We start from the raw sequence: 14,614 nt of genomic DNA on the forward strand, positions 1-14,614 counted from the left end.
CTGTCTTCCACCCAGGCTGGATCTGCAGTGAGGAGTGAGGCTCAGCTCCTGCAGCAGGCAGTAATTCTGACTGCAGAATTTTCCCTGCAGTCCCTCTGTTTTGGAAGCCTGATCCCTTTTGGGCTGGGGTAGGGAAGCAGGTATCCACTTTTACATTGCTAGGGCCTAACATAGTGACTGACCCCCACTCTGAACCTTAGAGCTCTGCTCTTTTGGATTCCTGGGGGATCCAAGAGATTTCCTCACAGAAAGGGAAGCCTGGAGTCTGAGCTAATGAGCTGGAGAGTGGGAAATTCATAGACACTCCTTCCCCTTTCCTCCCCACCCACCATGTGAATCACCACACCTCAGCCTTCACTGGTTTTCCTCAGGTAGAGAGGCCACCAGAATAACTTTATGAAGGGCCTTGGGGGGAAGGCAGGTCAGGGGACCCCTGATGAGCTCCCATGGCTGCCAGGAAGGCTTCATCAAATATCTCACGCAGGTTCATGACCAGAGCATTGGCCTGGAAGGTGTCTTCACTGAAGTGCTGCTTCTTGGGCACATCCAGTATGTTGACGGGATAAAGGCCCTGGGGCACCTTCATCCTGTATGGCTGTGCCCTTGGGTACAGAACTCGGACTATCACCTCATAAGGCAACTGGGGCACGGGCGCCACCCAGTGGCCATCCACTGTTTGCAGCCATGCTCCACCAGTAGGGTCTGGAGTCACTTCCAGAAAGTCCTGGAAGTCGTGCTCCAAGCACGGGTCTGGGTTCACGCCCAGGCGGATTCCCTGCGGGCTTCCAATCTCGGTGGTAGGTGGTCTGGAAGGGTTAGTGCTAATATTCCACGTGCTGGGCCGTCTGATATTAGGCTTCTGGTAGATGGGCTTGGGAGGCACCACCCGCTGTGATATAATTTGCAGATATTCCTCCAAGGAAGGATGGAAGCTCATAGAAATCTGGGATTTTTGAGTCTTGGAGAGGGCAGTACGCAAAGGTGGGACATCATCCTCCTCTTCCCTGCTTTTGTGGACCAGGCTATGGCATTGGTATGGCAGCTTGGAATGGAGCCACTTCCTGAAATCAGCTTCTCTCAGAAGTTGGCGTTCTTTCTGCAACAATAGGAAAACAGTGGTGGTGGCCTGCTCTAGTACTTAGGTGGAAGGAGGCCCTGGGGCTACAGACCTTGGAAATTTTAGGTCTACTATCCTCGCCACAGGGAAACCCTGAGTTTGAGAGAAACTCCAGCCTATGAGAGCCGTTATTCTGATGAAGGAGACTTCTGACTTGATGGGGGAGATATACTCTCTGACTTGGTAAGCCTCCAACTTAAGGAGGGGGACACAGTTCCTGTCCTAGGAAAAACCTCAAGCCTTACGGGGATAATAGCTCCCTTCCCAGAGAAGAATCCTCAGTATGATAGTGGATATCTGTCTTGCCATATGAGAGTCTCTGGTTTGATAGGGAAAAGGCAAACAAGAAGTCCAAGCTATAGCACTGAACCTGGAATAGGGCAGAGCTAACCTGGACAGGGCTCTCAGAGGTAGGCTTTGAGTAGCCATATAGGGGAGGTTACAGTTGGCTGTCTCCCAGGCTGGGCAGCAATGATTTGTCAAACTGTCCTTCCCTCCATTGGAACTGAACCTTCCACCTGTCCTAGAAACTCCCTACCCTGTAGTCTCAGTGTCTCACTCCCAGACTGTTGCTAAGCAATCAGATTGACCCAGCTGCAAGGGGTAGGCTCTGATTAGGCTAAGCCAATCATAATCCCCTCAGCCTTGCCCCAGACTTCAGTCAATCAGCATATGGCTTTCCTTTAGTTCTAGTCATTGGAACAAGAATGGACACATGATCCAATTGAGGCCAACAAGAGATTCCCCTGGTGGAGATCTAGAAGGGAGTCTGGGGAGGGTTAGGGACACAGGAAACAAAAGGGCTTTGCCTCCCTATGAACATGTATGTGACTGTGAGAGTTGGGTGACACAACAGAGGGATTCAGAACAGTGGAGAGAAGTGCAGCTAGATCATAGCTGGAGTCCGAGTAGGGCCCTGTAGCCCTCCCCACTTAAGGATCTACCTAAGATTCCTAGCATCTCTGTAGGTTCTTCGTTTTTGTTGTGTTGTTTGTTTGTTTGCAGTCTATTTAATTATTCCTGCTTGAAATCCTCCTTTCTTCCCTAGCCAAAGTCTTTCATTGCTCTGGACCTCTACCAGAGCAGTTTCTAACTCTAGTTTGTCTAGCTTGTCATTTCTAATTCACATCTGATCTCCAAACTTGCCATTCTCTGCATATATTATGTTCCCATGTGTCCCTATGCCTTCCTACATGGCTATTCCTTCTGCCTGGTCAGCCCTTCCGTACTTCTTCATATGGCCAACTGCTGCCCACCTTCAAATATCCCTCTTAAGCATCCCTTCCAGGACCCTCCTGACACCCACCACCCCCATGGGAACATTACCTGCCTCTACACTAGAGTGGGTACCACACCTGTTGGTCTTTGGGGCCACAGGGTCTGGCAGGTGCCTAGCGTGGTGGTCTATTGGGAGGAAAGGTGAATCATCTCTTTAACAGAGTGTGAGTCCCAGTGCTGGGCAGGTCCTGGTCTCATTGATGAGAATCTCATCCTGAGTGGGGCTTTTGAATACTTGCTCTTTTCAGCTATATTTACTTTCTGACACAGGAAAAAAACGTGACTGAAAGTGTGGCTTATATGGGAGAGATTTCACCAGAGTATGGGGGAGAGGGGGGCTCTTACTGGTGGAAGTGCTCCCCCTGCCCCTGGTACTGAGGATTGAACCCAGGGGTACTGTACCACTGAGCTACATCCAAAACCCTTTTTCTGTTTTGTTTTGAGACGGGATCTTGCTAAGTTGCCCAGACTGGCATTGAACTTATGATCTTCCTGCCTCAGCCTGCTGAGTGGTGGTCTGGTTGGAAGTGTTTCTAATGCTCTTTTCACCATAATAAATGAGTTCCTGGTCTCTGCTCACAAGCTTGCAGAGCAGCCAGTGCCTGGCCCTGCCCAGCCTCCCCCTTACTTGATACTCAGCCAGGTAGTTGTGTTCCATGACGATCAGCTGATCCTTGAGGTGCTTCAGTTTTCCCATCTCACGGGCAAAATCCTTCTTGTCCCGTTTCCACATGGCATCCTTTAAGAACCTTATGCCAAGATGGACTGTGTCATCCCACAGAGACTGCGTTTCCACCGGGGCTGGGGAGACTGGTGGCTACTGAGGACTTGGAGGGGGTGGGAGGAGCTGCCAGAGCAGGGGTGAGCAAAATGACTCTTGCTTTTGTCCAGGGGTCCTTTGCAGGGAAAAGAGGAAAGTGTCTGGTGGTCTGGTCACCACCCCCTGCTGAGGAGCCAGGGGCACTAGGGTAAGGAAGGATGGCAATGTTTAACCCAAAAAGGTGAGGCCTGGCAAAAACCTCAATAATATCCCGGGCGGGGGTCCTCCTTAGCTGGCTTATCCCCTTACCATCTGGTTTCCCAGACCTTCCTCTCAAAGGCTCAGCCTTGGGTGAGGGCTCTGGGGGAGGATCAAGAGAGGGTTTGGGAGAAAGGGGTGGGGATGCAGGCTGGGGGTGATTCTCACACCCTCACCGGGCACAGGCACGACGGTTCCATATTTTGCAGTAGTCAATGGGCTTGCAACCCGCAGCATCTTTGGCATGGACATTGGCACCATTCTGCACCAGGAACTTCACACAGCTCAACATTCCTTCACGGGATGCCAGGTGCAGGGGTGTGGAGCCACTTTTTGTCTGGCTGTAGAAGGCCCCATCGGAAGGGAAGAGAGTAGAAAGGAAAGGCGAGGGTGTTTGCTCACCAGGTGGGCAAACCAATTTCCAAGCCCTGCTCTGCTGCCAGCACACTGGGTGACCCTGGCTGTGTCCCTTTCCCTCTCTTGCTAATTTAATGTCTGCTCCTGGACTAGCATGTGATCCTCCCAAATATCAGTTGAAGACACTGGCAGTGGTTCCCAGACTTAGCTGCAAATCAGAAACATCTGGGAATCTTTCGAAACTTGCAAAGCCCAGGCCACAATACAGACCCGTTAAAGCAAAACCTTTGAACTGGCTATGGTGGTGCATGTCTGTAATCCCAGCAGCTCTGGAGGCTGAGGCAGAAAGACTGCAAGTTTGAGACCAGCCTCAGAAACTGAGTTTTGCCTCAAAAAAAAAAAAAAAAAAAAAAATCAAAAGGCTGGGGATGTAGCTTAGTGGTAGAGCAGCCCTGAGTTTAATCCCATCCCATGCCCCCCCCTCCAAAAAAAGTCACACCCTTTGAAAGCCTCCTGGGTGATTCCAATATAAATATGAGTTTGGAAACCTGAGCACTGAGGCTTAGAAGTTTAGTGGCCACCTAAACTGACTGCTTTAGGTGGGTCCCAATCCCTGCCTTCCATCAGCCCCACCTGCAAGGATCTGCCTGCCTAGAAGTGGAATTCCTATCTGCCCAGAAGAAGCCTCCTTCTGAAATAGGCTGGACTCACCTATTAATGGCTGCTCCTTTCTGAAGCAGGTAGTAAATGCAGGGGAGTGCCACAGTCTTGTTGTCCTTGTTAATGACCAGATGCAGAGGGGTCTGACCATTTCGGGTGGTCAAGTTTACTGGAAATTGGTACTCCTCTACCAAAACGTGTAGGCACTGAAGTTTGCCCTCCTCGGCTGCGCAGTGGATGGCAGTGAAACCCTGTGGGGTCCAGAGTACAGTAAGAGAAAGCTGAGCGAGATTGGGACTCCTGGGTCCACAACCTAGCCTATGTAGCAATTTTTGGAGTTACTCGTCTCCTCTTCCCTGTTCCCTAGGAATGGTTCACAGCCCTTTCCCACTCCCAGTGCATCAGCTCATACTTTCCCCTCCCTGCCCCACAATGGCCTCCTACAAAAGGTGAATAGGACCAGCCACAGAGAAAAGGCCATCTCTGGATGCCCAGGTGACTACTACGTGAGGAGCTCTTTGCATAGTAGGAGGTGGAAAGAGGGGACCTCAGTCCCTGTTCCCACACTCCAAGGCCTTACCTTGTTGTCGGCTGAGATTTCCCCGCGATTCCGGTTCAGACAGAACCGCAGCCATTCCACATCGCCCACAGCGGCCGCAAACAGCTCAAAGTAGCACTTACTGGCCCTGTAGTCCCCCAACTCCAAGATGCTAGGGTCGCGTGGGGTGGGGGTGAGTGGGACTGGGCTGCACGGACCGCGAAGGGTGTCCATGTGGCGAGGGCAGTTACTAACCCGGGCACCTCCCAGGGGTCGAGCCTTGGCCCTAGCCCTGCTCCCAGAGTGTCCCGACAGCTTCAGCCCCCGCCCTCTATGACAATGCCTCGTCTGGGAGGTGTTGTACCCAGTGCTCGCCTTCTCTCTGGGCCCACCTGGACCGCCTGGAGTCACTGTTCATGAACCTCAGGAAGGATTTTGATGGCCGCTGTAGGGAACCCGTTGGAGTTGTCCATAGGCTGGGTCTTCTGCATTCTTCCGCTTCCAGGTCCCGGGGCTCCAACCACCGTGCAGAGCCCACAGAGGAGCTCCGGTCAGTCGAAGCTATAGAGAATCTGAAGCTCTGGCCTAAGGCCTTGCAACTGGTGTGGCAGTGCGTGGACCCTCCCACGCTCCACCGGGTAGCTACTCCACTGTTGGCAGCCGCTTCCAGGGAGTCAGTAAGCCATCCTGCCAGCTTCAAATGTCTATAGCCTTGTTCCATGCGGGGACAGAACCCAGGCACCTGGGAGGACACCTGCCTGCCACCCACTCCCAACCCACTACAGTGCTCAGAGACAATACACCCCAACCCTAGCTGCCAGGGGTCCACAGCCCTAGAAACTCAACATCTAACCCAGCAAACACCACACTTAGCTTTCGTTCTGATTACAAAAGTTGAAACAGAAGCACAGTGTGGAAATGAAAAATCATCTCGCAGAAACCAGCTGCAGAAATCACGTTCTATTGAGATCTATCCACACGTCATGCGTACATTTTTGTATCTCTTCATTTGGCGTTCCAGTTACTTCCCATTGTCATTCCACGTAATAAACGTACATTATGACGCACCCACAGTCTAGCATCATAATGGATGTGCTGCCATGTCACATATGCTGCAGGCTCAATTCTGGTTCTTAAGATGGATTTCTGCAAGTAGAATTACTAGGTGAAAAGGAATGAGTATTTTTTAGCTGTCAATATGGGATTTCCAAACTGCCCTTCAGGAAGTTTTTATATTCACTTCCTTTCCACCTGCAGTGGGGACCAGTTACTTGATCTCTGTGTCTTAGTTTCTGCCTCAGCAAAATGGGGATCACAGTGTCTACTTCACAGGTAGTCAAGGCATGCAAGCAGTCTAAGAGTGCCAGCAGAGAAGCACTATCCGCACATTTGCAGTTGTTGTAATTGTTAGGAACTAGGGATTGAACCCTGGGTGTTTTACAACTGAGCTATATCCCTAGCCATTTTTATTTTTCATTTTGAGAAAGGATCTCACTAAATTGCTGAGGCTGGTCTTGAATTTGCAATCCTCCTACTTCAATCTCCCAAGTAGGTGGGATTACAGGCAAGTGCCAACTTGTCAGGCTTAATATTTAAAAAAAAAAAGAGAGAGAGAGAGAGGAGAGAGAGAGAATGAGAATTTTTTTAATATTTATTTTTCAGTTTTCAGTGGACACAACATCTTTATTTTGTGTGGTGCTGAGGATCGAACCCAGTGCCCCACGCATGCCAGGAGAGCATATTACCGCTTGGCATCCCCAGCCCCGCTTAATATGATTTTTATTGATCTGTAAAACTTATTAGCATAGTGACCTTTGATATTCTTTGCCAATATTTTCCCATTTGCCTTTTTGACTTTTTACATATATATAGTAATCAACTATTAGCTGTTGCTTGAATCAATTTCTCTTACTGAACCATGCATGTTGTCACCTCTTCTTACTTAAGAGGATAGACCCCAGAGGAGTCCTGAGGGTCCAGGACTAACTCTGGGCATACCTAACTTCATTTCCCTCTTAGCACCTTCTCCCCTCTGCACCCCAGCCTCCCAGATATTTGCTTTGGGAAAATTGAAGGAGAAATGAGGGTCTTCTATGACCATAGTGACCTGCAGGGAAGGATGAAAATTTTCCACTCAGAAGCACCTTTCCCCTTTTCCAGGGAAACCTCCTCTGAGAACCCACTTGCCCTATTACCCCAGTAATCAGAAGGAGTCAGGACCCTTGCCAAGCACCTTCCAAACTAGCAAAGCCTGCGGTTGGGGTTTAGCTCAGTGGTGCAGCACTTCCTAGCATGTATAAAGCTACCCAGACGATGGGAGGAGAGACAACACAAAATGCCCAGAGAAAGATTTGATTTCCACTTGGAAGGGAGAGGTAAGGGTATGGCTCCAGAGCAATTAGTTCTACAGTCCTAGACAAAGGAGATGGAAGGCTGGGGGAGGAAGCACACTTCAGAGAAGTGGGGGCAGAACCCAGAGAGTGCTGTCACCATATCCCAGGTCCAAGGTTAAAGGCCTACAAGCCCTCTGAGCCACCCACAATCCTCTTGAAGCTTAAACTAGTTTGGATTGAGTTTCTGTCACATTCAACTGAAGCCTGATTAGTACAAAGCTCTTGAGGTTAAATTCTCCATTGAGTAAAATAATTGGAACCAGTGGGGTGGCCCCTAAAGAGAGCCATATGGAATAAAGCACTGTGAAGCCCCAGGGGGCATTGGAACTTGTCCCTGCACTGTTTGGGGCTGCAGGTAAGTGAAACTGAAGAATTATGCTTGGAACGGATCTTGAAGCTGATTTTAACTTTCTTCATGTGACTCAGCAGTGTACTGGGCCAAAGATGGTAACAGGATTTCGGGCTTGGCTGCCAGCACGTGGGAGTCTTCTATTGGTGGGTCTGGGTTCTGCCTGTGAAGGTAGTGGGACAAGGATTAGGACAGGGAATAGGACCCTGAATATCAAGTTGTAATTGCAGAATACAGAGAGGAAATAATATTGTCTTGTTGAAATGGACACACCCATTCCGGGGAGGAAGGAAATTTGAAAGACAGGTGTCAACAGATGAGAAAGGCAATGTTTGCCTCTTGGTTCAAGATTTGGAAGAAGAAAAGTATCTGGATTGTTCACTAATCAGTGGGGGTGGGCAGGTCTTTAGGTATCTAGAAACATTAGAGAAAGCAGTTGTATTCCCCTTTCAGTTTTCTTGGTACTGGCGATTGAACCCAGGGACACTTTATCACTGAGCTACATCCTTTTTTTTTTTTTTTTTTTTTTTGAGACAGAGTCTCACCAAGTTGTTCAAGCTTGCAGTCCTCCTGTCCCAACCTCCCAAGATGCTGAAATTACAGGTGTGCTCCACTGCACCTGGCTACAAGTTGTACTCCTTAAAACACATTTCCCAGTGTGTGCCTGCTTCCCTGTCTGTTCTCCCCCATACTCTCAAAGAATCTGAATAGATCCTATTCTTCAGCTTCAGAACAATTCCAAAGGAGCAGCAAAACTGGGCTAGAATCTTATTCCCTCCACTGGGTGTCTCACGGGGTAGCAGTTACCAGAAGCTCCCACATCCAGGAAGTTATTTATTCAGACTATTATTATCTGATAGCATGCTGATCCAAAGGATCCTAGAAGGGACCCAGAATATAATTCTGATATCTCCTGGATTTTTGAGATTTAGAATAAGTTTGTCTTAAATCTTTGCCCAACCTCCACTTCTGAAATGGTAGTATGAGGAGATTCATAGGCCCAATCCTCAAGAAATAACCATAACTGGTGGAAATTATTTTTAAGAACTATTTAAAGTCTCTGGGCATTGTCCCAAGGCATACACAAAAATGAAGAAACATTCAAGAAAATCTCCTAAGTCTCATAAGAATGGTATGAATCTGTGGCATTTGAGACTTTCCCATTTCAGAGCAATGACCAAAGCTTCAATATGGATGAATATGGCCAATAAAATGAGGGTTCTCTCCTCCTCATTCTTAGAAGCAAGACACCAGCATGCCTCTCCCTCCCCTTCCCAGCTCCAATTGGTACAGGCTCTGCCAAGTGACCAGCAGACCAGCAGACCAGCGATGGCTTCATTAAAGAAGGTTCGATTCATGAGTAAAATGCTAGGGAATTTTAAATTAAAGAGACAAGACTCTAATTACCTTTAAAACCAGCTCCAGGATGGCTTCTCCTAGCTCCAGCCTCCAGCCACCTAATACAGGAAGTTATTTATTCAGACTATTATTATCTAATAGCATGCTGAAGAGGCTAGCAAGAGAGATAGAACACGCCAGGGAGTGGACTTTTATTGGGGAACAAAAAATTCCAGGGAAAATCCCATCCAATGAAGGTTAAGGGGGGCAGCATCCCAAGGTCAGGGGCGACAATTGGGTCTTCGGGGCAGTGGCCAGACATGCCTCTGCATGGACAAGCCTCGGACTTGGAGAAGGGTCGGGAAAGCTCTGACACAGCTGTGTCTAAGCGCCTCTCACCCAGCCAGGGAAGTAACTCAAGTCACGTTCGAGGATGGCCTCCCACAACAGGCTAAATTCATCATGAGTGCAGCTGAAAGATTGGAGGGATCCCTTCACTTCACCTCTATTAACAGGGCAGATGCTCCACCTACAAGGATCTGAGAATATTGGGGCCCTGATCACCTTTGGCTCGACTTGCTCATAGCTATATCATATTCTATATCAAGAGAGAGGACCAGATGTGACTGCCCCTGTCCAGAACCCTGCTCAAAATCAGGATGATATGAGACAATCAGGCTACTGTCCTTGCCCTCAGATCCACAGGAGGATCTCAGAAATTATGCCCAGAGAATCCAGAGGAACTGAGAGCTCCAAAGATCTCCACCAAAAGAAATGGCTTTATTTGTAACGGTGTGGAAGTTTAAGTCTAATGGTTCTCTAAAAACAATGGAGATTTTGTTGGTAAGCAATTAAAAACAATCCAAACTCTGGGACAGCTAATTTACCAGAGAGAAGCAGAGACAGAGTTCAGAAGAGCCCACCTAGAGCCAGAACAAACTTCAAAGACAAATATGACCTCTGCAAAGAGATCCGTCCATGGAGAAGTTTATTCCCAAGGGCATCATAGAAAATAAAAAATAAAGTGATAAGCTGGTGATGCACAGAGGCTAAAAGCTAGGTATTACACCAACAGAGGCAGGCTGTTTAATAGATCAGGGAAAGTGACAGTGAAAGAGGATCCTGCTTAAACCACTGCTATCTCAAAATGATGGCATGCAAGCCCAAAGCTGCGCCCTGCAGCGGTCATTTCAGAGGCTTCATGTTGAGAGGGGGAAGACTGCTAAAATAGCCCTTCCAATTCACTGAACAAATCAACAAGCAAACCACAAAAACAAGTCCCAGAGAGAGGGGGGCAGGAAAATAAGAATCCAGAATTGCTAAAACAAGTTACCTAAAAAAAAATCCAGTTTTTAACAAAGCATTATGAGATATGTAAATAAACAGGAAATGATAACCCATAATCAGGAAAAAAGAAATCAAGCAAGAGCAGCTGCTTGTGAAATGGCCCATACATTCGTTTGTCCCCCTTATATTATTTTTCCCCTTCCCCTCACTTCCTCTTGTATGTACTTTTGGATAACTCTGAGGGTCTCCTTCCATTTCCATGCATTTTCCCTTCTCTCTCCCTTTCCCTCCCACCTCTCATCCCTGTTTAATGTTAATCTTCTTCTCATGCTCTTCGACCCTACTCTGTTCTTAGTTACTCGCCTTATATCAAAGAAGACATTTGGCATTTGTTTTTTAGGGATTGGCTAGCTTCACTTAGCATAATCTGCTCTAATGCCATCCATTTCCCTGTAAATTCTATGATTTTGTCATTTTTTAATGCAGAGTAATACTCCATTGTGTATAAATGCCACATTTTTTTTTTATCCATTCATCCATTGAAGGGCATCTAGGTTGGTTCCACAGTCTAGCTATTGTGAATTGTAGAGGGAGCAGAGAGAGAAGAGGGGAGGGGAGGGGAGGGGAGGGGAGGGGAGGGGGATAGTAGAGGATAGGAAAGGCAGCAGAATACAACAGACACTAGTATGGCAATATGTAAATCAATGGATGTGTAACTGATGTGATTCTGCAATCTGTATATGGGGTAAAAATGGGAGCTCATAACCCACTTGAATCAAATTGTGAAATATGATATATCAAGAACTATGTAATGTTTTGAACAGCCAACAATAAAAAAAAAATGACCTATTTCATCACAAAAAAAAAAAAAAGAAATGGCCCATACATCAGAGATAACAGACCAAGATAAATAGCCATTGTAAGTATATTCAAAGAACTAAAGGAATGCTAAAAGTAAAAATAGATAACATGTCATCAAACAGGAAATATCAATAAAGAGAAATTCTTCTAGAAACTAATCGGGAGCTGGTAGTGTAGCTCAGTCATGGAGTGCTTGCCTAGCTTTTACAAAGCCCTGGGTTGGATTCCAATCACCAAAAAAATTCATTACAAGAGCTCAACAGTGTATTTGAACTTACAGAGGAAAGAATCAGAAAACTGATGACAAACAGTAGAGATTAGGTAATACAAGGAATAGAGGGGGAAAGGAATGAAAAAAAAAAAGAATAGAGCCCCAAAAGAAAAGAACAGAAAGAATGAAAGGAAAGAAAAAGAGAGGGGAGACCACTGGACACCTCAATTTACACAAAGAAAAGCTCAGGCCAAACATAATGAGAATATCATAAAGACATGTAAAAGAAATGAATGAGAAAAATTCTAAAGATATGGTGACTGAAAACTTATCAGTTTTGATAAACAAGATTAATTTATTCATTTCAGAAGCTCAACAAACTCCAAGTAAGATAAATATATCAACCCTCAGGTACATTGTACAAAAAATACACAAAGACAAGGAAAAATTTGAAAGAAATTAGAGATAAATAACTCACCACACACAAAGGAACCCCAATCAGATTAACAACTTACTTCTCATTAGAAATAATGAGTGCAAGAAGGCAGTAAAGAAGAAAACTTGTCAGCTAAGAATTTTATATCCAAAAACAAAAATGAAAATAATCTTTCAAAATTGTCCAGATGCAGTGGTGCATGCCTGCAATCCCAGCAGCTTGGGTGGCTGAGACAGGAGGATCATGCATTCAAAGCCAGACTCAGCAACTTAGTGAAGCCCTAAGCAACTCAGTAAAACCCTGTCTCTAAATTAAAAAAAAAAAAAAAAAAGTAAAATAAAGACATTGCCCAACAAACAAAAACTTAGAGAATTTGTTGCTAGAATCCCTGCCTTATAAGAATTAATAATTAAGGTTCTTCAGGCTAGAAGCTACTTCATGCCATAATCTGAATCCTCACAAAACAAAAACAGAACAAATGAACGAGTGAGAGAACATAAGAATAATATTTCAATGCCTCACTGGAGTTAAGTTACCATAAATCTGAAATACATTCTGATAATGTGATTTTGGTAAGACCTAGAATAACCACCAAGAAAACAACTAAAAAAATAGAGTGAAAAAATTATCAAAGGAATTAAAATATTACACTAGGAAATATTCAAATCCAAAAGAAAGCATTAAAGGAGGACTAGAGAAACAAAAGTCATGAAACAAATGGAAAATTAAAGTCAAACAGTGTATGTATATCTTTATGCAGTAATAACAGACTGCAGAAAAATCAGTTTCCAAGCCGGGCACAATGGCACACGTCTCCAATCCCAGGAAATCTAGAGGACAAGAGGGTTGCACGTTCAAGGCCAGCCTCAGCAGTTTAGCAAGGCCCTCAGCAACTTAGTGAGACCCAGTCTCAAAATAAGATAAATAAATAAATAGAAAGGGCTGGGGATGTAGCTCAGTAGTAAAGCACCCCTGGGTTAAATCCTGGGTATAAAATAAACAAATAAATAAATTTCCAACTATATATTATCTACAGGAGTAGATATATTAGATAGCCTGTTGATATATATAGTAGATATATAGAGATATAGATAGCAACTGTAAGAAAGCTGAAGTGGCTATTCAAATATCAAAATGGACTTTAACCCAAGAAGCAAACTGTTGCTAGAGATAGAGGACTATTTTATAAAAAAAAAAATAGAGCCAATCTATCAGAAACATGTAACAGTCATAAACATACATGCACTAACAACAGAGCCCCAAAATATAGGAAACAAAAACTGACATAATTGAAAGAAAGCAATAACTCAACAATAAAAGTTGAAGACATCAATACTTCACTTTCAAGAATGGATAGAATGAGGCAGAAGTACAATAAGGAAACAGAAGTTTTTGAATAACATTAGAAACCAACTAGACCAAGCAAACATCTATAGTACTCTTTTCCCAACAATAGCAGAATACATTCTTCTCAAGTACACACAAAGCCTTCTGCAGAGGACAATCTACTAGGCCATCAAGAAAAACTTGTTAAAATTTTAAAAAATTGAAAGCATACAAAGTGTATTTTCTGACCACACTGAAATGAAATTAGAAATAAATAACAGAAAGAAGCTTAGGAAATTTATAAACTTGTATAATTAAGTGACATACTCCTAAATAACAAATGTGCTAAAGAAGAAATCACCAGGGAAATTAGAAACTGCTTTGAGATGAGTGAAAACAGAGAAAAATCAAATTAAAAGTTGACTTTTTAAAAAGACCAACAGAATTAGCAAACTTTTTAGACAACCAAAAAAAAAAAAAAAAAAGAGAGAGAGAGAGATTTACTAAAATGTGTGAAGTCAGGAAAGAAAGAGGGGATGTTACTATATACCTTACAGAAATATAAAGGATCACAAAGAAATATTAGGAACAATTAGTTGCTAGAAACTCAGCTAACTTAGATGACATGGACAACTTCCTGTAAGAAAAAAAACTACCAAAAAGGACTCAGGAAGAAATAGAAAATCTGATTAGACAAATAGAAATTAAAGACATTCAATTAGTAGCAACAGCAGCAGTAATAGTAACTACCCACAAAGAAAAGCTCAAGCCAAACATTTAAAGAATTAACACCAATTATTCCCAAATGCTTCTAAAAATATAGAAGAATGAACAATTCCAATTCATCTTATGAAACTAGTATTACTCTGATTTGAAAATTAGACAACATCATAAGAAAAAATAGCTATAGACCAACATCTCTTGTGAATGTAGATGTAAAAAATCCTTAACAAAAGACCATCAAGCCAAATTCATTACATATATAAAAGGATTGTACACTATGACAAAATAGAATTTATCCTAACAAGGCAAGTTTGGTCTAACATCTGAAAAACCAAGTTTATATATCATATGGGTAGAATAAAGGACAAAAACTCAGGATCATCTCAATAGACAAAGTTCCACTCTTCTCATGATAAAACATTCAATAAACTTGATTAGAACAAATTTTAGCTCAATAAAGCTATTATTTGAGAACTCCACAGTTGACATCACATTTATGGAGAACAACCAATTAATTTCCCTTTAAGATTAGGAACAAGATGAGCATGTTCACTCTTGTTACACTATTCAACAACATACTGGAGGTTCTAACCAGGGAAATTAGAGAAGAAAATGAAAAGAAAGTCATCTCAATTTGAAAGGAAGAAGTAAAACTATAAAAAGACATAAGAACAAGGGATGCTAAGGATGTGAAAAAATTGGAAACCTCATACACTGCTGAC

General features: G+C 44.2%; 1 protein-coding gene across 1 annotated transcript; it reads right to left on the reverse strand.

Annotated features, from left to right (window-relative positions):
• Positions 1–394: 394 nt before the first annotated feature.
• Positions 395–5,211, reverse strand: Ankrd53 (ankyrin repeat domain 53). Its single transcript, XM_046432232.2, has 5 exons — positions 5,011–5,211; positions 4,482–4,681; positions 3,590–3,754; positions 3,024–3,144; positions 395–1,096 (listed from the first exon to the last, which is right to left on the reverse strand). The coding sequence occupies exons 1-5, from the start codon at positions 5,200–5,202 to the stop codon at positions 395–397; spliced, it is 1,380 nt and encodes a 459-aa protein (XP_046288188.1). The 5' UTR covers positions 5,203–5,211.
• Positions 5,212–14,614: the final 9,403 nt, after the last annotated feature.

Source organism: Marmota monax, unplaced genomic scaffold (assembly GCF_021218885.2).
Source record: "Marmota monax isolate L192 unplaced genomic scaffold, Marmota_monax_Labrador192_F-V1.1 WCK01_AAM20220418_F8-fsc00106, whole genome shotgun sequence".
In the NCBI taxonomy this organism is placed as follows: Eukaryota; Metazoa; Chordata; class Mammalia; order Rodentia; family Sciuridae; genus Marmota; species Marmota monax.